The sequence below is a fragment of the Aulostomus chinensis genome, chromosome 14, assembly GCF_037954235.1.
Source record: "Aulostomus chinensis isolate RoL2024-O1b breed Wild chromosome 14, RoL_Achi_v1.0, whole genome shotgun sequence".
Classification (NCBI taxonomy): Eukaryota; Metazoa; Chordata; class Actinopteri; order Syngnathiformes; family Aulostomidae; genus Aulostomus; species Aulostomus chinensis.
In genome coordinates this window covers 22491889-22514676 of record NC_141333.1, presented here as the reverse complement: position 1 = coordinate 22514676, position 22788 = coordinate 22491889, and the positions used below count along the sequence as shown (strand labels likewise).

Here is a 22788-nt window from a genome sequence, read left to right as displayed (position 1 = left end):
GAACAGTTTTGTCATGGAGGCCACACCTTCATGCAGAAATGTTCTTGTGGCCCAACGAGTGGAAGAGACCAAGGAGACTCTGGAGGCCACAGGGAGCCACGCACAGTGTGACTGATACATGAGCAACAAGTTCATGCTAATCTCACGTTCACACTTCAGCAGAGCTCAGAGCTTGAATGGAACTTTGTTGTGCTGCATCTGCTGAGGCATAAACATGTTCCTGACTTGTGTGTGTGTGTGTGTGTGTGTGTGTGTGTGTGTGTGTGTGTGTGTGTGTGTGTGTGTGTGTGTGAGAGCCATTTGTTGTGTGTGAGGTGTGCAGGCAGCTGTCTGCTCCTGGAACTCACCTCGCTGTCTCATGATTGTAAGCTACAGTGGCTTTGCTGAAACTCCTGAGTATTTTGGTCGTCCTCATGACAAGCATGAGTCCTCTTTGATTTATAAACGGTTAAATGTGGATATGAGAGGATCTATGATGTCATGCTTCTTCCACTTTGTCCTCCTCTGGCCAGGAAAGCAGAGCCTCCACTTGTCTCTGCCTCCTCTCGGCTGTGTTTACAATGAACATACCACGCCTGGAGCTGCGGCGCTCTAGAGTTTCACTAAAAAGGCCTGGGACAGACTGCTGTTGGAGTCCTCCTGTGTGTGTGTGTGTGTGCGTGTGCGTGTGTGTATGTGAGTGAGTGTGAGTGAATTTTAACCTTGCTCTTTGTTTACATCTCCCGTCCCCCTGAGTATTCCGGGCACCGCTAACATGCTGCTCCCTCACTGGCTAATAGTATGAACGTTGGACATCGACACGCTGCTCTCTTATTGGATAATGGGAGGAAGTTAGACGCTGACACGACATGCGCTCTTCACTCATGTCTGCTTTCGTCTGGCTTCAATTGTGGCTTTTAGTCTTTTTCCTTATCAAGAGCCAAAAGAAGTTCTGAAGGAGAAAAAAAAGAGAGGACGAGCGGGTTAAAAGGATGGCGTGCACCTAATTTCATGAGCGCCGAGCCACTCGTATCACCTTCTATCAGTATTTATCTCTGATACGCAGCAAGACAACAAAAGTCTTCCCTAAGTGGAGAGAAGAAAAAGGTTTCGAGTAACAAATCCCTCAGACGTGCCTTATCTTTGCTGCCAGCTTGATCTTGTAGCGCTGACAGAGGTATTTGTGGAGGGCCAGGTGGGTACACGCTGGAGACACAGGACGTCCTTGCTTTCCCGTCACCATCCTTCCCTCCCTCATTCTTTCCCTTGAACTGTAACCTCCTCCTGTCTCTCCTCCTCCTCCTCCTCCTCCTGCTGCTGCTGCTCGTCTTCTCCTCCTGAGACGATGCCTTCAGTGTTTCCCGCTGGGGAATATTCAAAAAGCATCTGCTTCTCCATCTTTTTCACAGGTTTTTCTCCTCAACCACCCCCCCCCCCCCCCCTCCAGCCCAGACAAAGGAAATAAATGACGTTCATAGAGTTAATGATGAATTCAGCTCTTTCACCTCCCGGGAGTGTTGACCAGGAGCCTCTTTAATGCAGGTGAGGAACTCTCGGACCAGTTCAAGAAGTGTGTGCCTGTCTGATTGTTGTTATTTAGAATGTGAAGTTACTATTGTTCACCAAAAAAAAAACGTATAATTGTCAGAGAAAGTCGAAACTATGAGATGGAAGGCAGAAAACACGAGATAGGAGGTTAGTTATTTTGATAGAAGTAACAATTCTTAGATAAATCTGAATTATAAGATGCCAAAGTATAAATATGACAGTTGAAAGTCATGTTTGTCCGTACCGCATGATAATACTCTTCATGTCAAAGTGACTGTATCTCATCATTATGACTCGCCAGGGGCACATCTTCCTTATCAAGGCTACGTCATATCTCACTTTTTGTCTTTTAAGGCAGAAAACGGCTTCCATACATTTGGAATATATGTGATCACATGAACCTGACGTGTTTTTTTCTGCTCGTATGAAATTGCTGTTATTTCCTGTTGGTGAGTGATGCATTCAGGGCTCTGCCCGGAGTCCCGCTGTATGAAAGCGTTTCAGTCCAAGAGGATATTACTTTCCAGCAGGCCTGCCTCCATTAATAGATTACCTGAGCCGCTGAGGCGTTGGGGAGGTGTAAGGAGATCCAGTTAGGTGAGGCCAGTGACCACCTCATCCCCCAAAGCAAACACACTGAGGCCAGTGTGCAGTGAGTCCCACTGCAGGCAGGCTGGGGACCGACCCGCAACACCCACATCCCCTCTTTTTAATAACAAATCATCAGTCTGACCAACGAGGGGAACGCTGACACTTTGATTAGAGCCAGTGTTGCGTGCTAACACACAACAAACAGAACAGAAGACAAGACTCCATACTCAAACAAGTCAGCGCCGCTATCTCCCTGTTTCACACCGATAACAAACCATTAATCACCGCTGCGGTTCACTGGGTTAAATCCCCTTAAGCTCACTCGGATAAACCGTTGCTTCACCAAATCAGGAACCACATTTTTCTTGCTGACCTCTCGCTGCGAGAGAGAAACGGGTTTTTTTGTCTCTTCATGACATTTCGAGTCAAAATGGAGGGGTGTAAAGTGAACACCTGAGCTACGTTCAGGCGATACTTCACCCAGAGGTATTACCGTGTGCTGGATTTTGCCTATTAAGTGCACAGCAGAAGTTTTCCTGAACATACAGAGTTGTTCTCTCACTGCTGCATTACTTTTTTGGTAACTACAGAACACAGAAAGAGCCAGCCACGTTCACCTAGCAAGAAGCTAATGATGATGAGCCGCTAGCAATGGCAAAAGCACCCAAACATGTCTGTTTACAAGTGCATCATGGTATCATCCACATCGTCGTCATTCAGCGCCGCGCTCAGTAACCCACTATCAAACGAACCGAGTTGAGCTGAATACAAACAAACAGCAACATTTGGGGTTCGGCGCTGCCATGGCTGCATACGGCACATCGAAGAGGTGTGGATTACAGACACCAGGGCGCTCGAGATCTTGTGGACAGACTTTGAACTTAGCCGCCTGTCTCTGCTGGCCTTTGGTGACGAATTTTGTGTAAATTAATAAAGTTAAAAGCAAAAAAACTTTCCTGCAATAATAATTTAAAATCATCTTCTTCTTTAAAAAAAAAAAGCAATCTCAAAGTACTTGTGAGCGTGTGTCAACATTTCAAATGACCAAGGTGTAGTGTGTGTGTGTGTGTGTGTTTTGAAATGGGAGCTGGGTTTTTGTGTCCATGGCAAATTCACATCAGCTGTTAAAGTGTATATATTTTGTTCTTGATAGACCGTTGTTGCCCCCCCCATCAGTGGTAACCCTGATCCCCCCGTTGGCAAAGAAGACGGTTCCTTTACCCGAAGCTTGAAGGAACCTGCTCAGTGACCAACCGATGAGACTCAGTAGTGTGACTGGGTTTTACAGAGGAGATCTCGTGAGCTCGTCCGACTCTCTCGAGAAGAATATCAGTCAAAATCTGCCTTCAGTGTGAATTTTGGTCTCGTCAGAGGAGATTATGTGTGTTTCTGCTGTGGAGCTGAACTATTGCAGAGGGATTAACATTTCAGGAGCGTTTTCCACCTCCCTGCTCCCCTCCTCCCTCCATCTGTACTAAACTGTCCCTGATGTGGATACATTTTCAACATTCTGGCATGTAGCTGGGTCAGTGTGTGTGTGCGTGTGTGTGTGTGTGTGTGTGTGTGTGTGTGTGTGTGTGTGTGTGTGTGTGTGTGTGTGTGGGTCTGAGGTGTTATGAGTATACAAGTCCCCAGAGTGGATTCATTTTCACAGCTTGGTGGCGTGGCTAATAGAAGATTGAATTTGGTATCTACTTAATCCTGAGGATGTGAAAGTCACAGCAGCAAATAAGGAAAACCAAATCTCACACAAACACACTCACACACACACACACACACACACACACACACACACACACACACACACACACACACTCACACACACATTATAAACTGACCTAACAGATCCCTTGACTCATCTTGTTCTTGTCGCTGTTTGTGTCTTTGGGTCGCCGCCCGATCCGACGCTAGATGTCGCTGTCGCACCAGGCCTCCTGTGTGACGGCGACCTCAGGTTTAAAAATGCAGCAATGACGAGCTGTTAGACACATTTTTGAGGTGAGCGATGCAGCTCTCGGCCTCTCTTTACAACAACAACATCAACAACAACAACAAAAGGGCCATTTTGAATGTGAGTCAAATGTTGGGAATCACGTGATGTGATGAGTTGAGGTGGAGATGGAGACGATGCGCCCGGTCACGGGTGGAAACTCTTCCACTCCGGGACGTTCAAGAGCCACCATCCAGCTGCTGTAACATCACGGAAGAAACAGCCGCCTTCCTCAGGTATGAACCCCTCCGCTCGGCTTCCACCATCCCAGTTGCTGTGCACCATCCCAGTTGCTGTGCTGTCAAATCACACACACACACACACACACACACACACACACACACACACACACACACACACACCGTCTACCCCCGAGGGTTGCGTGACTCGCTGGGTGCTACCGGGTAAAGTCATAATTTCCAGGTAGCATCAGATTAAACAGCGAGGGAATGAACAGGAAGAGGGGAACCCCGCACGCAGGAAGATTTATGCTCTTGTGACATCTGATTCTTTTCTTTTTTTGCAGCAACTTTTTAACAGGGTTTTTAATCTTTTTGTCTCCGTTAAAAAGTCCCGCTACAACTCGAAGAACGCAGATGACGCGTCTGCCTGAGTTTTTCTTTTCTTTAAGTCTATGGTTAAAGTTTGAGGGCCATTCTAACTCTTGGTCTCGCGGTAGTGAATGCGTGCGTGCATGTGTGTGTGTGTCTTTGCGCGCGCGCGCGAGTGTGTGTGTAAGAGGTGGGCTGGTTCTGTCCTTCCTACTGAGCGCAGGGGAAGAAGAAGTTTGCACCAGTTTGCCTCCAATCCAGTGGAGGTTTCAATAGCAGCGGCGCGGCAGGGGAGGGACGCACTGCCAGCACTCGGGATACCCACTCACTCACACACGCATATACACACACACACACGCACACTCACACACGCACACTCTCTCTCTCTCACACACACATAGACACACACTCCTGCCCACTAGAGACCAGTTCAACCCGCAAGAAAACTGCAAACGCGCACCAGAGCGGTCGGTTAATCCCAGTGACAGCCAGCAGCTCTGGAGCGCAGCGGCGTGGGGATCCCGGACTCCGGACTTCTGATTTTTCTTTCCATTTTCTTGACTTTGTTGTGTCCCGGTGCCACCACAGCGGGGCTGAGAGCGGGACGCACCTCCTTCTGACAACTTCATCCCCTCTTAGAGGTAAGACTGGCTCCTCTATCTCTCCGCGGTCTGGCGGCGCCTCTCCGGCAGACCGAACTTCGTTCCTCTCTGGAACAGCTCTGGCGCTTTGTCGCGCGCAAAGGCTCCATATGAGCCCAGCAGCCTCGGACTCCCAGAGGAAGCCTTTGAAACGTCTGCCAGAGAGACGGAGACGACGCGAGGGGAAGAGGTTTTGCGGTTTACAACTCCGGGAAGTTAAAAGTTTCAAACACATTTCAATCAAGCCTGAACTCGCGTGCTCCCTTGATTTTTTTCTTGGTGGGGGGGGGGGGGGGGGGGGTGGTGGTCGCAGCGCGCTGACAGAATTGATGAACTTTCGCCAACACTCCTGCTTTCGTGCCACCGGGGTGGGTTCCCAGGCACCCGGGTGAAGTCCAGTTATCAGCGACGCTCCCCGCGCGCTCTGCGTGGTCGTCACGCAGAATTTTTGCTGCAAAGTGTCAGAAGCCTGCAAGTGAAGAGTGTAATTTTTGGTGCTTTGACGCACCTGCGTGTGAGCTGGCCGCTTACAGGAGATTTCTTTTCCCAATCACACAAATTTAAAATGTAATGGATTTCTGTTGATTGGAGTGAGTTGGGAGCAGTTTTCCCCCCTCATCCGGTCCATGTGAGCCGGTTCTCCTCCCAGCCAGAGCCTAATGAGAGACATACTCCCAGGGGGAGTTTGAATAACTGTGTTTAGCAGCAGGGTGAAGCCACACAGCCTCCCTTCTACTTTCTCAGGAGAATGAATCATGAACAAAAAAGTCTTAAAATGGGAAGGTCTGCGTCGCATACCGTAACTAAACCGTCATTAGCATATGAAAACTCCGGGCTGAAAGAATTCCGCCAGTGTCGCTGCGGCCATTTGCGGCCGGAGAAGTGACAGGCTGCGGTGTAAATACAGTCTCCTCCGCCGCGCTGCCCCCTTTTGTCCACGCTGGATGTCACATATCCAGAGTCACCGGTGGAAGATTAAGGACACACGTTTTTATTTCCGTGTTAAATTATTCATCATATCCACACCCACTCCGGGTCCCCATTCAGTTAGCAAAGCCCCCCATTATTCTCCCCTGGGATGGATACAAGCAGAGCTGCGGAACACAACACAGCACATCAGCTTTGACTCCTTTCCCACGACGCGGGCCTGCACCCGGATTGATGGGCAGTGGGTGGATGACTTTCCCATGAGGGCATCTTCTCTTGTAATACAAGCAGTCTCAGCTCAGGACCCCCCCCCCCCCCCCGCTCTATTTGAAAGGCTGGTTTTTAACGCGAAAAGCGGCCCTGCGACCTGACCCTCCTCATACAGAGATTCCAGGATGCAAGCAGCAGAAACGGGAGTGAGAGGAGGCAGGAGGAGCGGCGGAGGCGGGGAGGAAACTGGGCTCTCCCCTCCATCATTTCCATCCTGCTACTGTGCCAGTTTTCCGGGTTCTGATGATAGTTCAGATACTCAAACTGTGCGTGATGTTGTGGATGGCGTGGAGACAGGTCCTGAGTGATGATGTAGACACGTACATGACTTGATGGCACGCACACACACACACACACACACACACACACACACACACACACACACACACACACACACACACACTTATCTTGGATCAGGGCCCTAACCACAGTCTTTACCAATTCATTACTGATCTGTTCAGTCGTCCAAGAGCACCAGATCTGCTTCGGTCTGGCCTGCGTGTGCTCAGGTCCAGGTCCTGTGTGCGGTTCCATCCTTGGCGCTCAGCCGTCCCTCCACTCCAAACACCACATTGGCCCCGAACCGACGGTAGTGATGGAGCTGGCTATTGAGGGTTCACCATAAATCTGCCTCCAGATTTCCTCAAAGAAAACACACACACACACACACACACACACACACACACACACACACACACACACACACACACACACAGGCTTCAGGTCCTGCCTACCAGGCGTCTCGTTGGGTGGAATCCGAAATGTCTCTTTATTTGTGTAGAAATTAAACTGTCTTTTATTCCCTCTCGTTCTGTTAATGAGCTCCATGTGGCAGCGGGCAGGAGGCTTATCCGTCCTGACAAGGAGCTGGAGGGAAGGAAGACGGCCGGTTAAACAGAGTGAGGGGAGAAAGGGGAGGTCAGAGGCACTTTGGTGCACACGCGAACGTGCACACACATCTTGGAGCAGAGCTGATGCTGCTCTTCAGAAAAACTGCCCTACATGGAAATGGTGCTCTTATAATCAGTGTGTTCCTGCTGGAAATGCACTCACACGCACAGAGATGATCAGGTGGATGTAGTTTTTTTTTTAATTCTTTAATCATCGTTGGATTTAAAATGATTTTAATTTTTTGCAAGTGATTGTTGTTAGAGAAAGAAAAATTGCAGCCATCTGGGAGATGTGGTGTGAACATTTTGTTTTGGCTCTGTGCACGATTTCCTATTTTGCTGGTAATGACCCTAAATTAGAGCAAGGTCAAAGCTGTTGCTGTAGAAATTAAAATGGAGGGATCGCCTTCCTCAGATCACAAAGAGATGGATGGATGGAGGTCTCCGGTTCAAGACTGGTGGTGCAGATGTATCAAAGGCGGTGACTGGAAAAAAAAGCTTTCTCTGTGGATGAAAACAAGTGCTGCGTTTACCCTTTAATCCCATTACACAGCTCTTCATATTCCACAGCTTTCCATTCAGATTATTCAAAAGCTTTTCCATCCAAAAATGGGAAGCAAAATCCGCTAAAAATGAAACAAAATACTGCAAATGTATAAATAAACAGATAAAAAGAAAGTTGACATGGTTGCGGGTGACCTTGCCTTCAAATTATCCTTCTTCAAACTACAATCATATATTCTTCCTTGTTCTAATTAAGCATTAGACTTTATTTGTTCCAGATGCAGTTATTTTCTGATGTGTTATTTTGGTGAGGGAGCTCTGCGGCATGAGAATGTCGGAGGCCTGCATGTTAAAGCGGATCCAGCGCGGCCTGTGTCACCATGTTGACTCTGCGCCGCTCCACGCGACCACAGCGAGCCAACACAACCGCTCCAGTGCTCGCATGCCACCTCTGGGCAAGCGAGCGGGAGGAGGGCCGCTGAACCGGGGGAGTCGCATGTCAGGAACATATTGAAAGCACACATCCAATGTGCTAATGACAGTGGTGATAAAACTGTTACTGTATGAGTGATAGCAGACATTATATGTGATGACATCAGTGTGGGGGCCAGAGCGGCTGGGGGACGGGGCCCTCGCCGCGTCTGTGTGATGTTTTTAGGGATGTTGGAATGAGAGACAGCTCTGTACATACCACCTCAGCGCTGTCTTGAGTATTAATAGACACGTCTTTGTTCCAAGTGACACGCTTCTGAAGTGGAATGAGACAAGCTGAGGCGATAAGGCTCTCCGCTCTCTGTGTGAGTCAAACCTCAAAGTACCACTTAGGCGGCTTTGCTTTTGCTGTGTGAAGTCTGGCGCTACGACGGCAGGCTGGACTCAGACGGATACTGACAGGATCTGTCAAGGGCTTCCCCCACGCCTGTGTGTTTTTAAGGACAATCACGCAGAAATGAAGCCTGTTTGCAGCGGTCCAGGCCTGGCCGGGCCGGTTTTACTCAACTGCGTCTGTTTGGGATGCGACGCGTTAAAAAAGGAAATAAAGGAAAAGTGTACAAAGGGAGAGATTGTATTTGTTGATGAAGAAAAAAAACAACTTGCGATCAAGGGAACGAGACAGACAGGGGAGGGTGAGAAGAGAAAAGGGAGAGGGGTCATTAAAAGGACACCATCTCGCTTGCAGTAAATGGCAGTAAAGTATCTGGCTAATCTGCCGTCATTACACTGATTAAATCACAAGGGATTCTGTGTTCCCATCAGCTGCAATCAATGGGGCAAAATCAATAGACGGGGGTTATGTGAGAGGCCCTGGATGCACTCGCCCTGGCTGCAGCTCCGGCCGTGGACTGCAGCAGCAAACATTTCATTTGAGCATCAATAAAACTTTAACAACATGGATTGGGGACTTTTATATTAAGCGGTTTATGAAACAGTGTGGTTCCCTTGAGCTCAGAACCGCGTCTTTCCCTTCACACGTCTGTCTTTAAATCTAATCACCTCCTTCCTCCCTGCAGCCCGCAGTCCTAATCCACTCTGCTCTGACTCGCTTCTCTCTGATTCACTCACAGATGGTGTCTGTGTTGTCAGCCAGCTTTAATGTTAAATGTTAATTAAGATTAAAAAGGAACTAAAAGGCAAGACTTAAAACGTGTAGCCAAACGTATTAATGAGCAGAACCTTAACTAGCGATGTGTTTTCATTGGGCTCACTAGGAAGTGTGTGTGCAGTGCTCATTAGCCAAGGAGACAAAGGGACGTGAAAGAGCCATTCAGAGTTTAGTCTTTCACCACATAATCTTTCAATTAGCACAAATTCAATCACTAAACCTGTTCATTTCTCTCACATCAACGTACAGACACGGGTCCTTTAACAAGGCTAATATTAGCTGATAGGCCACTGATAAACGGCTGACAAGCCAGCGCTTCTGATGTGTTCTGTTGTTATTTATTGACTTAGAATATTTGAGACGTGCTTTATTTTTTGTCAGGAGAGCATAGCAGAAAAGCTAGCTCTCGCGCTGGTTAGCATTCGTGCTAACTGCCAAATTAACATACTGTATCTTAAAGACCTTAAATTCAAGTCAAAACAACAGGTTGCACCAGCGTGTTTCATCCTTGCTCTTTACAACCGTAGCCATGCTAGCTAGCTGTTTCCTGAGAGTCCCAATCTTTATCCTAGGCTAAGCTAATTGTCTGCTGTAGCGTCATATTTTTATTTGGAGTGATAGTTTTCTCATCTAAGTTAGCAAGAAGGTGACAGTTTCCCTTTCTGATAAAACGCAACCACCGAGCCTGAAATTTGTTCACAAATCTGTCTAAAAAAAAGTCCTGTGTTTTTTATTTCAGAATGAGGCAGTGTAAAGGTTGGACTGTGCCACTGCTGCTGGTGCTGTCGGTGCTGGGAGCTTGGGCCCAGAAGCTGCCCACCAGAGATGAAGGGCTCTTCCAGATGCAGATCAGAGACAAGTCGCTGTTCCACGACTCCTCCGTCATGCCGGACGGAGCAGAGATCAGTGGTTACCTGTTCAGGGACACACCCAAAAGGTAAAAGCTCCCCGGACAAACAAGGAATGAGCAACATGAACAATTCTAGAGGCTAAACAGTGGTTTTACAGCAATTCCACCAGAAGGAAACATGCTCATTACCAGTTACTGTAAAGACACTGGAAATACTTTCTGTCACGTGATGCAAATGTGTTCACGACTATGAAGCATGAATGTTTGGCTCATATCTTGAAACTATTATTTTCCCAGATATTACTTTGTGGTGGAGGAAGACAACACCCCCCTGTCTGTGACTGTGACACCTTGTGACGCTCCTCTGGAGTGGAAGCTGACTCTGCAGGAGCTGCCGGAGGAGGCCAGTGGGGAGGCATCAGGTATATAAGTGACATCAGGCAGCAGAGGAGGAGGTTAATGACACGCTATGTGGAAATATTACTAACCCGCACACGCAGTTTAGCCAGGCAGTGATGTTAGGCTTGCAGTTTTGGTGGGTTTTAATTAAGTCACAGCCGTAGTGTCTAGTCCGACCACTTACAACGCCTGACTGTCTATAATTTTAGAGAAGGTTCCTACTCCAGTCGACCTGCTGAACCAAAGACATCATATCCTTTTAGTTAAGCTGTCTTTTTAAGGTAAATGCTGTTGAACTCCGTCCGTCTCTCTCCCCTCGTCTTTGTCGATGTCGTCTCTGCTTCACATTAAAACGCTCTCCATCTGGAGAGTGTCCTTCAGCACAAGACATCCTGCCAGCAAAGTGGTGCATGTGTGATGTGAGCATATATTTGAATGTCAACACACGAGTACCTGCGTGTGTCTGTGCTCCTGTCAGATCAAATATACAGCGTGATTTATGTTACTCTTTCACTTGCATCAAGAGAAAAGAATTCATCCTTAAGCAATGGAATAATGACAAATTTGGACCCAACTCAGTGTCTGACTTCACAAGAAGTGCCGCAGCAATGAGCTCTTTCTGCTCCATGTCTCTGCTGGGACTGGACCTTTGAGCATTAATTTTTAGTACAGCGCTGGGCACACTCTCTGGTTGACAAACATAATATTATGGTTTCTAGCTGAAGGCTGAGTAAGAGTGCGAACTGTTTCTCTCACATGGAAGCTACAAGGCACCTCATTGTCGTGCAGCTTCCTCAGAAAAGCCAAGTGAAAGCTTGGCTATGATCTTTGTGGGTGTTTGCAGTGAAAACATGGCCGCCAGGTTTGGGGCTAATGGTGACCTCAGTGCATCAGGACAGTAAATATTTAGTATGTTTGGTATTAATCTTTCATCAAAGCCAAAAAATGAAGCTGAAGACATTCATTAAAAGAGTAAAAGCTGTCAACACGTTAAAAAAAACCTGTGATGTAAATCTGGCTGCGATGACTGCAAAGCACTCACTTTGGCCCGTTTCTTTTTCCAGGAGAGCCTGAACCTCTGGACCAACAGAAGCAGCAGGTGACGGTGGACGAGGGGACGGAGCTCTTCACCTACAAGGGCAACGATGTGGAGTCCTACGTGGCCACCAGCACGCCCTCGGGCCTCTATCAGCTGGAGCTGCTGTCCACAGAGAAAGATAGCAACTTCAAAGTGTACGCCACCACCACCCCGGAGTCAGACCAGCCCTACCCGGAGCTGCCCTACGACCCTCGTGTGGATGTGACGTCACTGGGCCGCACGACCGTGACCTTGGCCTGGAAGCCGACACCAACAGGCTTTCTGATGGGCCAGCCTGTCCAGTATTGTGTAGTGATCAACAAGGAGCACAATTTCAAGAGCATGTGTGCCGCTGAAGCCAAGATCAGCACTGACGATGCCTTCATGTTGGCGCCGAAGCCCGGCAGAGATTTTAGCCCGTTTGATTTTACCCACTTTGGCTTTGTCCCCTCTGATGGTTTCGGCAAGGACAGAGGCCTGACAAGTAACAAGATCTCACGGGCGTACGCCTCCAAACCCAAAGCATCAGACATTCAGAAGGTGTGCATAGGCAATAAAAACATTTTTACTGTGTCCGACCTGAAACCAGACACGCAGTACTACTTTGATGTCTTTGCTGTGAATTCCGCCACCAACACCAGCACTGCATACGTGGGAACGTTTGCCCGCACTAAAGAGGAAGCCCGCCAGAAGACGGTAGAGCTCAAGGACGGAAAAGTATCGGATGTTTTCATCAAGAGAAAAGGCAGCAAGTTTCTGCGCTTTGCTCCCGTGTCTTCACACCAGAGGGTCACGCTGTTCGTCCACACATGTCTGGACGCTGTGCAGGTGCAGGTAAGACGTGATGGCAAGTTGCTGCTCTCCCAGAACGTGGAGGGCGTACGGCAGTTCCTGCTGCGGGGGAAGCCCAAAGCCAAATACCTGATCCGTTTGCGGGGCAGCAGGAAAGGGGCCTCCACTTTGAAGGTGCTAGCCACCACGCGGCCCAGCAACAAGCAGCCGTTCCCGTCGCTGCCGGAGGACACGCGCATCAAGGCCTTTGACAAGCTGCGCACCTGCTCCTCCGTCACTGTGGCCTGGCTGGGCACGCAGGACCGCAACAAATACTGCATCTACCGCAAAGAAGTGGCAGATGATTATGGCGAAGAGCAGCGACGACGGGAACAAAACCAGTGCGCCGGGCCAGAGACCCGCAGGAAATCAGAAAAGGTCCTGTGCAAGTACTTCCACAGCCCGAACCTGCAGAAAGCTGTGACCACAGAGACCATCATGGGTCTGGAGCCAGGCAAGACCTACCTGCTGGACGTTTATGTGGTGGGACACAGTGGCCACTCAGTGAAATACCAGAGCAAACTGGTGAAAACAAGGAAATACTGCTAAATGACTGTGCAAAGAATAAATCTATTATAAATATATATATTAAATAAGTTTATTTAACTCTAAGTGATATTCTACTAAGGAGTGTATACAGACTGACTACTCACACAGCTGATGGGCCTGTGGCAGTGACTGAACTGTTTGTAGAGAGATATCAACCTGTATATTTATGTTTACATTTTCATGGTGGCACGTCCGGGTGGCCCATAGCATGAGACGCTCCGTGACCTCGCCGTCTCGCCGTTATGCTGCCACCGGGAGGCGGAACTTCAAAGATCTTTCATCTTGAGTGTTTCTTTGCTGCTGCATGATATTTGCTTTTATCTTGTCATTATATGTCCTCAATTTCAACTCATGACCGGAGGAGGATACCATAGTGTTGTATAGATCTCTCACTGCATATTCACTACATGTTCTAAGATGAATTTAAATTATTTTATACTTTCCATCTCTCTTTTGTTTGTTTTGATTGATGACAATAATAACTGTTACGAGGAGATTCCATTTTTATGAGGACGTTGTCGTAGCGCAGACATTCCCTTGTGTATCTCAGCCAGTGTTTGCTCTAGAGCCCATCTTGTAAATGTGTTCTGTGCTGGAGATCTGTGTTATTATCACTGTATCGCTGTATGTGTGTGTGTGTGTGTGTGTGTGTGTGTGTGTGTGTGTGTGTGTGTGAGCGTGTGTGTCACATGTACAGAGTTGTCCTGCCAATATTCATGTACATAAACACTAAATATAGAAGACGTAATCTCTGTGTCACCCTGGGTGTCATGTTCTTTTGCCAAGCAGTTAACATCACCGTCATGGCTCCAAGATGAAAGAGCGAACTGCACATTGTGTTTATAGATTTTGATGCCTGAATTAGAGTTGATGATCAGAACCTGATCCTGAGGTACTGAGCCCAGAAATCATTTGTGACAGGAAAAGACTCGTTATTTTCTCACAGGACTTTTAGGTAAAGATGGTCTCACTGCTTTGTCTTTGACTTCTGCAGGATAACTAGAGTTTTTCATGCTGATAGTTTTTCTAAGTATGAAAGCGCTCCAGTATCTGTTTCTCATCAGTTATTGTATCGGGATGGGAACTTTTTGGTATTGATTGATTGTACTGATCTCCTGGAAGACAGAATCCTAGTGCGACTACCGAGGATGTTGCAGTAATTAAATTCACATTTCACCAGCGTTACATCTCATATGTCACTGCGGGGGAAAGAGTTCTGACATGAGCTTCTAGGACAGTGGTTCCAAAACTGTTTCTAAGTCCTGTACCGCCTGTCCTGTCCTCGTCTACCTCCACAGAACACCAACCCTCCTGGGGTAGTATATTATGCAGTATTTGTAACCCTGCGACAAAGAGGAAGTATCCTACACATACAGTAAACCTGTTACAGGGGAGAACTTTTTTCAGCCTCATAATTCATCTCATGCGTGACCAAAAATAACTGACATGATGATTCACATGGGTTCAGGCATCATGTAATACTATGATTTACTTGCCAGTACTGTGGATTCACCTGCCCTGTCGGCATTGACACGAGCTAAGCAGTGGCAAGGCTAGCACCGCTAACGCCAATGCTAGCTCCGTAAGAGGTAGTGGAGGGTTGATGCACTGTGTTCAGTGACATCCTTTCAACCATGCATCCTTTTGGTTTCCGACCCAGGAGGAACTGAATCTTGGTGCCGGGCTGGAACCTGGTACCTGGTACCTGGTACCTGCATGTGCAGTGAGATCAGAGTCTTCACAGGAGGCATGGAAAGACATGAAAGTTTTGTTTTGAAGGATTTGGAGAGGATACTTCAGTTTTGTTTTTTTTCATGTACCACCTGATGCAACTCTGTGTACTCCTGATGGTGCACTTATTCCAATTGTGGCTCTGGGAGAAACAATACAGAATCAAATTTATCATTTGAATACATGAGTAAGTCTTTCAGTGTTTATCGTTTTGGTGACACCTGAAATAAAAACCTGATGCACTAATAAAAAGAATAATTCAGCAAAATCAAACAGAGCGTTCATCTACTGGAAAAATAAACTTTGTTTTATAAGTGTAAAAACTTCCTAAAAGAACATTCCTAAATTTGAGAGAATGGGTTGATCTGCATTACTGTTTAACCTTTAGTTAACCGCAAATAAGCAAAAGAGAAAAGCCAGACACGCATGAGTGCACTGTCCACACGTTCCAATTAAAAGAGGTCTCAGGTGGATGGAAAGGCTCTCTCTGTCGCGGCCAAGAAAAGCAGCTGTTGCTCGTGAATCGCCATGTTTCCATCGCGACCCTGATTCTGAGTAGCTCCACTCCCCCGATTCATCGCCACAACTCACTGTCAATCAACGGCTGCTGGTCAGAGGAAATGCTGGGAGGCTCCACCTGGCTTCCATTAACCTTCTGTTGCCCTGGAATAATGTGGAGGAGCTTCCAGTGGGAGTGTCATGGATATCCCTGTAAAGTGTCCCTAATAAAGCTGGTCCACTCTGCTCACACTGTTATATCCTGCATGTGTGAAGAAGATGATTATCTTGCTATCTGGTCATTTCTAGAAGGCCAGAGTGGAAAAAAAAACCCAAAACAACAAAACAGCACAGACACTTTGGTTTTGCCAGCATGCTTGAGGAGATCTCTCCACATGCAAACATACAGAGAGCGAGCGAGCGAGCGAGCGCCATCCATGAGCTAACCATCTGCAGGACTGTCTGTTTATCTTTTGCCTGGTAATGAGCACGGGGCTTTGATGTATGAGTTCCGTGTATATGTGTGTACATGGAGCAGAGTAAGGAGCGGAGACAGACGTGCAGTGCTGGGTAAGTAGTGGCGTAATCACAGACCTGGCTCTGACTCCTGCTTGGGCTGGTTGGACTCGCCACTAGATTAGACTCAAGCTAAGAACAGCCTAAATGAAACAATTGTAGGCTGTTTATGACAACTCTAAACCAAACTTGTAAAAGCTGCGGTTGGCTTACAGTGTCAGAAAATCTAAATTTAACTTAACACGCCACTTACTTTACCATAATATAACACTCCCTGAAGCCAGTCTGACATAGTTGAAAGGATGAGAGGTTTCATTAAGAGCATTAAAGGATTTAAATTTCCAGAATTACACTTATTCACTTCCTTGACAAGAGCTAGATGAGAAGATTGACACATCTTTCATGTGTGTATGCTAAATATGAAGCAGATAGTTAACTCAGCAGAGCACAAAGACTGGAAACAGTTAGCCTGGCTGGCCAGGCTAAAGGGAAAAACACTTCCCGGTAACTTTAAAGTTTTTAAAACTTCAAAAGTACTTTTAAACCTCAAGCCATTGTGTCAATCTCATCTTATTTAAAGAGGTAATAGTGAATCACTGGAACACGAAGGAGCAGCAGAATTCTCCAAAGGCCAGTTTATAGTTCAGCGACTCAGCACTGCATGCCTGACAGGCACCTCCCCTAAATGTAACTGCACGCCAGATCTGAAGCATCGCATGCACCCTCTTGCACACGTCCACACCAGGTCCTCCTCTGCTCTGAGCTCTCTTCAACTTTCCAGTTATTTCAGTAAATGCCGGTCATTTACCAGCCCCAACTCAAAGGTTTGCTTGTTTTCAGTTGCTATTGTCTGAAGTAAACAAATACTCGGTGATGTAGGAGCTGCCAGCGAGGCGGCATAACGACGGCGGGACACAGCCACGAGTGTGGATGCTTGTGGGGTCCATGTTAAGCCAACACAATATTGTAAATCAGACTTAAGGGCTCATTCCTTTGTTCCTCAAACCCTTTAGCCACAATAAAATATTGACATTGCACATTTCTGCAAACCACTATTCGCATAATCTATTCATCTATTCATAACCATTCAACATTTTTGGATGGCAGTTGAAAACGACATTAACAGACAACACAGCTTGTTGAAACGAAATGTCTTGAAAAAGAATGATGTTTTATGACGTGTCAAAGCTAAGTCTGATTGCTAAGTTTGGTAAGTGTGGTCTGGCAAGGTCTGGTTAGGTTTTGGCATGAAAACATTTGGTTATGGTTAGGAAAACATCATGCTTGTGTTAAAGGCTCATAGTTGGAAATGCAGCTCGACCAACAGTCTCCCTGCACAGAGCGGGTGACCCGTCTTCAGCCCCGCCCAGCACACAGCTTCTCACTATAGAATAGATGTCATCACATTACCACCTTTGCTCCGGTCGTAAATGTCGGTGGCTGAAAGGTTGAGATTATCTGTGGTTTGCAGAAATCTACTATGCCGACAATTTAACCCGGTAACTGAGCTACTTCTGAAGTTCTACATGTGGTCTCCCGTCGCCATGCAGGTCCAGGGGGTTCTATATTGGACCTATAGGACATTAGGAGCATACTCTCTCCCATCTGTAAGGCCGCGTTCAGCTGCTCTGGCTGCTTGTATCCATGATCTCATTCTTTCAGGCACTACTCAGCTTGTGACCGTAGGTTAGGAATGGAGGGCCGACTGGAAAATTCAGAGTTGCAGCCTCCACCTCTGCTCCGCCTGCACAACAGATCCACGCTTGCATCAGAGGGGACTGGCTCCGGAACTCCATCTGCATCTCACGCTCACTTAGGACCTTGGGATACCCCCCTCACCAGAGGCAGAGATGATAAAAGCTGCAGGAGTGAGTACCTTCATGTGTCCGCTCTGTCTCCGTGGAGGACATTGAGAGGACAGGACGAGAGTTAGCATGTCCCCGCTAATCTAAGCAAAGCGTCACATGGTTTCAGCTTCACATGAAAACGTCATCGTTAATGATTCTTGTATGTTAATTACAATAAATGGCATACAGGGAAAATAGTTTTAGGGGAATGAAGCCCAATTTTTAGAGGAGATAGTCAGCATTGTGCTGCACGCAGCAGCTGTCCTGTCTCGCAGGAGTGGGACCTCCACTACACCCTCTCTTAACAGGGCTGCAGCAGTTGGCAGTAGTGAGTGTTGTGTGTGTGCGTGAATGCACTTGCTGCTCAACTTCGAGCTGAGTGACACTTTTGGACAGACATCGTAAAAAGGCAGCGGAGGCTCAAACAGAGACAGACAGCAAACAGACGGACACACTGGGAGGGCTTTGAGTGGAACTCCTGAGGCAGAGCTAAGGAGTGAAACACGACTGTGTGTGAATGAAAAACGCCTGCCATCCACAGGGCCGGTGGACCTCTGTACTGGAGCAGCGAGCGGTTAGATTAAATGATTCAGCCCCACACTGTTGCCAGTGTCCTAGAAGTATCCAAAGTAAACAGTGTGAAATGAAATTATGACGCTTTGAAATCTCACACACGCATGCAGAGAGGGAGCCCCGGCTGGGACGTAAGGAGGAGTAAAACCGTGATGAAAATGACTCCACTTCAGTGGCTCAGGGGATGCTTCACTGTTGAGGCTCAGCTCCAAACCAGAGCTGCATAGCTCCGATTCAGCAGAGGGCCAGGCAGAAATCTGAGGCTTCTCTCCAAACACATCCTGACCAAGAGCCCATTCCCAAGAAGGGTGGGGAGGGACCAGCGGCCCTCGGGCATTGCCCGTCGCCGCTGATGTCTATTAGGATAACCCAACTGTGGAAAAAAGATCGCTGAATAGGACTTTTAATTAATCCTCCCGTATATTTACCTCAAAGGTCAGTTTCATCATCACACACAGATATAAACCCTCCTGAACAAGCTTACACAATCGAGCTTGTTCAGCTTTAGTGTGACTGGTGTGAGTGTGTATTTGTGTACTCACAGCCAGTGCTGCCTCTCACCCCTGCTGCCCACTGTAAGGGTGGTCCCCCTGCGCTCCCGAGCTCATGAAATCGCTTCTAAATGCCTGTAATTTCTCACGCTTCATCAGTACTGTAATTTCAAAAGGCTCCCTCTGAAGACCCCGCTCCAGTGGCGACCTGGGGTTGTCAAATGAAAACATCATTTATCCAGTGACCTCGGAGCTTCAGGAAATGGTTTGCTGGCTATTCAACGACAGCCTTGAAATAGGGAGCTGAGGCGAGGGACTGCAGGGGTTTGTGAAACATGAAACAAAAGGTGGTCTGGCCCCTCAATCTGCAGTATCAAGTTTGGGAGATTTCAGAAAAATGCACACATCCTTTTGGAAAATCTTGTATGGAACCATTTGTGTGTGTGCCAAACTGAGGTTTTCCTCCAGTGAAAATATTTACTTAGAAAAAAAAATAGAAACTCTGAAAGTATTTATTTCAATGCAATCCTTTCCTTCACCATGTCCTAAATGTGGTTTCTGTAGTTTTTGGCCTTCAGAGGCTCAACTGGCAGTCCAGCCAGTGCGGGGCTGGGTTCCATGGCTGGGTACATCCAGGTTCAGAGTCTTGGTGGGGCAGAAGATCCCACTGGCTTTGTTTAATTAAAAAACCAAAGCACACAACTACAGACACTGTAAGCCCTTAATAGACCAGTGCTGCTTTGCTCTTGTGAGCTTTGTCAACAGACATGGATGGTTGACATGGACAGCAGTGAACCAGCTTGTAGACTTGTTCTCATCTACACGAGACAATACGTCGCTTAAATTGTTTACATTAATTTCTTGGAGAATATTATATTCACATTCCTGTTTACTGCAACAGAGCAAAATCCAGCTAATGACCGTATTACATCCCAACAGCGGATGTCAGGTTCCCTCTGGAATTTGAACACTTACACTTCAATCGCTGTCCTTCTTGGTAACACAGAACCATGAGCTTGAGTTTGTCACAGTCACCGGAAGCTGGAACATGACACGTACTAATACCCCTCCCGCACTGATTCATTAGTCCTTACTCCAACTATGACTTTATTAGTTAGAAAATGCAGCTTACGTGGTATAGTATTGCCTGACTGGGGGTTATACCCAAATACTAGCATGTAGGTGAACCCTGCTGGGGAAGGTCTCTTCGCTCATACATGTCTACACTGGTCAGAAGGGGTTAAAGAATGTGAATGAAAGCCAACATAAACATTCTCAGTCATTTTAAAGCAGTTTTCTATTCAGTTGGTGTGTAAGAGAATGTTCCGTCCTTTTGTGCATCAGAATAGTTTTCTATCGTGTGAATGATCACTAACTTGCCTTGGAACCTCAGGATCATGCTCAGATCGACTGCTTTCTCTGCTCTGATGCGTCTCAATCCAGGTCTCTTTCATGAGGTAAAAGATGAAAACCCCACATGTCTTTAGAGAGGTTGTTTGTGCAGACCTGCTCTCCATCTTGAAATGGCCAAATCAGGATTATCCCCCTGCTTTGTACTGGATTCCCTACTCTGGGGGATGGCTCCCTGTGTGTGTGGGTCTGTGTGTCTCTTGTGCAGGTGTTGGAGATCAGAGTTGGTCTGGATAACCCGGGGACCTAACCTTACTGAAAGCTGAGTGAAAGTTAATGGGTCGGAGGGTCCTCAGAGAGCAGAGGAGGAGAAAAGAGGTCATGACATTTAATTGTAGTGTCCCGACAGGCCAAGGCACAGACAGAGAGGTCACAGAAAACAGAAACGGACCAAGGAGGACATGAGGGTGGGGCAGAGAGACACAAAGGCCCTCTCAGTCCAGTGATCCGGCTTGTCACCTAATAGGTCCCTGGTAACCCTCTCTGATAGCTCACGTCCACAAGTGGAACATGACTCCAGGCCACAGATGACACCATCACACAGACCCAACCGAAGGAGAGGTTTACCCTGATTCTGGAGTAGAAAACGGCAGTCAGGAAACTCTGACATACACACACGAGCGCAGCAGCTCATTGACTCCGAGGTAAACACGGATATCATGAGTCAGACTCCCTCGTAATTGTCAACCAATGACGGTCCAATCACGAGGCAGTTCAGCAAAGAACCACAATACAACAATATAAACATGAGCTATAAATACCAGTGGGCTGATTAAAGGGGAAAGACGTTTGCTGAAGAGGTGTCCAGAAACAGAAGAGTCCGTGATGAGAGGACTCAGAGGAGGGCCAACGTACGACAAATCAAAGGCAGATGAGACGTATACAGTAAACTCCAGCTATGTTTGGTCTACCTCAGCCTGAGCGCTAGCATTAAAGTGATACTTCACCCAAAAAGTCTGTTTAGTCTTTCAGGTTCTCACAAATAGGTGTGTTGAGCTCACGGAGACGTTTTCCCCTAATGTTGGACCATGACCACCGACTTCTGACAACAGCAAAGCAGTACGAGAATATCCATTTACAAACTCTCAAGTGTTTAATCTGCTCTAATCTTCTTTATCCAACAGTATGACCGGTAATCCACAAACACTTTGGTCTGGACAAAACCCCAACAAACCCAAACTATGACACCTCTGGTTCAGAGCTTCAAGTGTGGACAAGCGCGAGCAAGTTGGGTCAACTGAATTTGGTCCCACTGGAACTGGAAGTATTTGAAAGACAAATACACATTTAGGTGAGGTATCACTTCAAGCTGCCTACATTTCCTGCTTCCTGCTGTTCGGCATCCCACCTCCCAACCACCTCCCAAACTTACTGCAATGGCATTGAAGTTTTCTTTCTGAATGTTGTCCTGAGTGAAGTGCAAATATTCTCTTTTCCTAAGTTATGTAGTTGTACTGCAGCACTGCACCTGGACCACCACAACTACTACTACTGACACACTGATCGAGAACATGTCTCGATGCTCAAAGGTGTCGTCAATGACCAGCTGAATACCTCTAATACCTCTGGAGTTTTGGACAAGATTGTAAAATGTGAAAGTTGTAACAACATAATCAACACAAGCTTTGGGAGTCTTGATTGTCTGATTTGGCCCAGAAGGTTTTGTTCAGGCCAGTTCTCCATCTGTCCCAGCAGCCTTTGATTGTTGGTAAATTCTGGGGTCTGGGCCTGGTGAGCAGACTTCGTCAGGCCCAAAAGGGTCAGTCAGACCGCTGGTCGACAGCTTGTCGGTACCATGTGGTTTCTGAATTGGAGAAGAGACACAAAGAAGATGTGGAGGTTTTTGAGGTTCATCATGAATGGATAGTGGGGTAGTTTTATAATGAAAACAATGTAACTCACGACAGAATCGATTAAAGGAAGACAGCAACTTTTCGGGGAATAGGCTTATTTGTCATCTTTCCCAGAACCAGACGAGACGATAGATAACCGTCTCTCCTCTGTGTTGCATTAGCGAGCTGGGACCCACACAGACCAGCTGACTGCTAGTTAGCTTAGCACGATGAACTGCAGTGGGTGGGAAGTGTTAGCACACCATCATTAAAAGTAATTCCACATGAATCTGTGAAATGCAAAGTTTAACGTAGCTTCTGTGCCACCAGTGAAAACCCTGATAAAGACACATCTGTCAGTTGCAACGACAAAAATGCAGTTGCACAGCGTTTCTTCTCATGGAAGGTATTACATGCATATGAAGAATAATTTATGGAGTTGTTCGCTATGATGATTCCATCCATCCATCCCTCCATCCATCCATCTTCTCTGGTTGAGGGTGGTGGGGGTGGAGCCTATCCCAGCAGCCTTCCCCCTGGACAGGTCACCAGTCCATAGCAGGGCCAACACAGAGAGACAGACAACCATTGGCTCTCCCAGCCACGCCTACAGTCAATTTAGAGTCTGGATTAACCTGGTCCCTCTTGATGTCTTTGGACTGTGGAGGAAGCTGGAGTACCACAGAGAA

At 47.2% G+C, this 22788-nt stretch overlaps 1 protein-coding gene across 2 annotated transcripts; it reads left to right on the top strand.

Moving 5' to 3' along the window:
- The first annotated feature begins 4851 nt into the window (after positions 1-4851).
- On the top strand, positions 4852-15173 carry ndnf (neuron-derived neurotrophic factor). 2 transcript variants are annotated; one of them, XM_086225230.1, is made up of 4 exons: positions 4852-5300; positions 10234-10431; positions 10642-10766; positions 11808-15172. In XM_086225230.1, exons 2-4 carry the CDS (start codon positions 10235-10237, stop codon positions 13199-13201), a joined length of 1716 nt encoding a protein of 571 aa, XP_086081356.1. In that variant the 5' UTR covers positions 4852-5300; position 10234; the 3' UTR covers positions 13202-15172. The 2 variants fall into 2 exon arrangements, with proteins under 2 accessions (XP_086081356.1, XP_086081357.1); XM_086225231.1 differs by lacking the exon at positions 4852-5300 and adding an exon at positions 8664-8688 and having other exon boundaries at positions 11808-15173.
- Positions 15174-22788: the final 7615 nt, after the last annotated feature.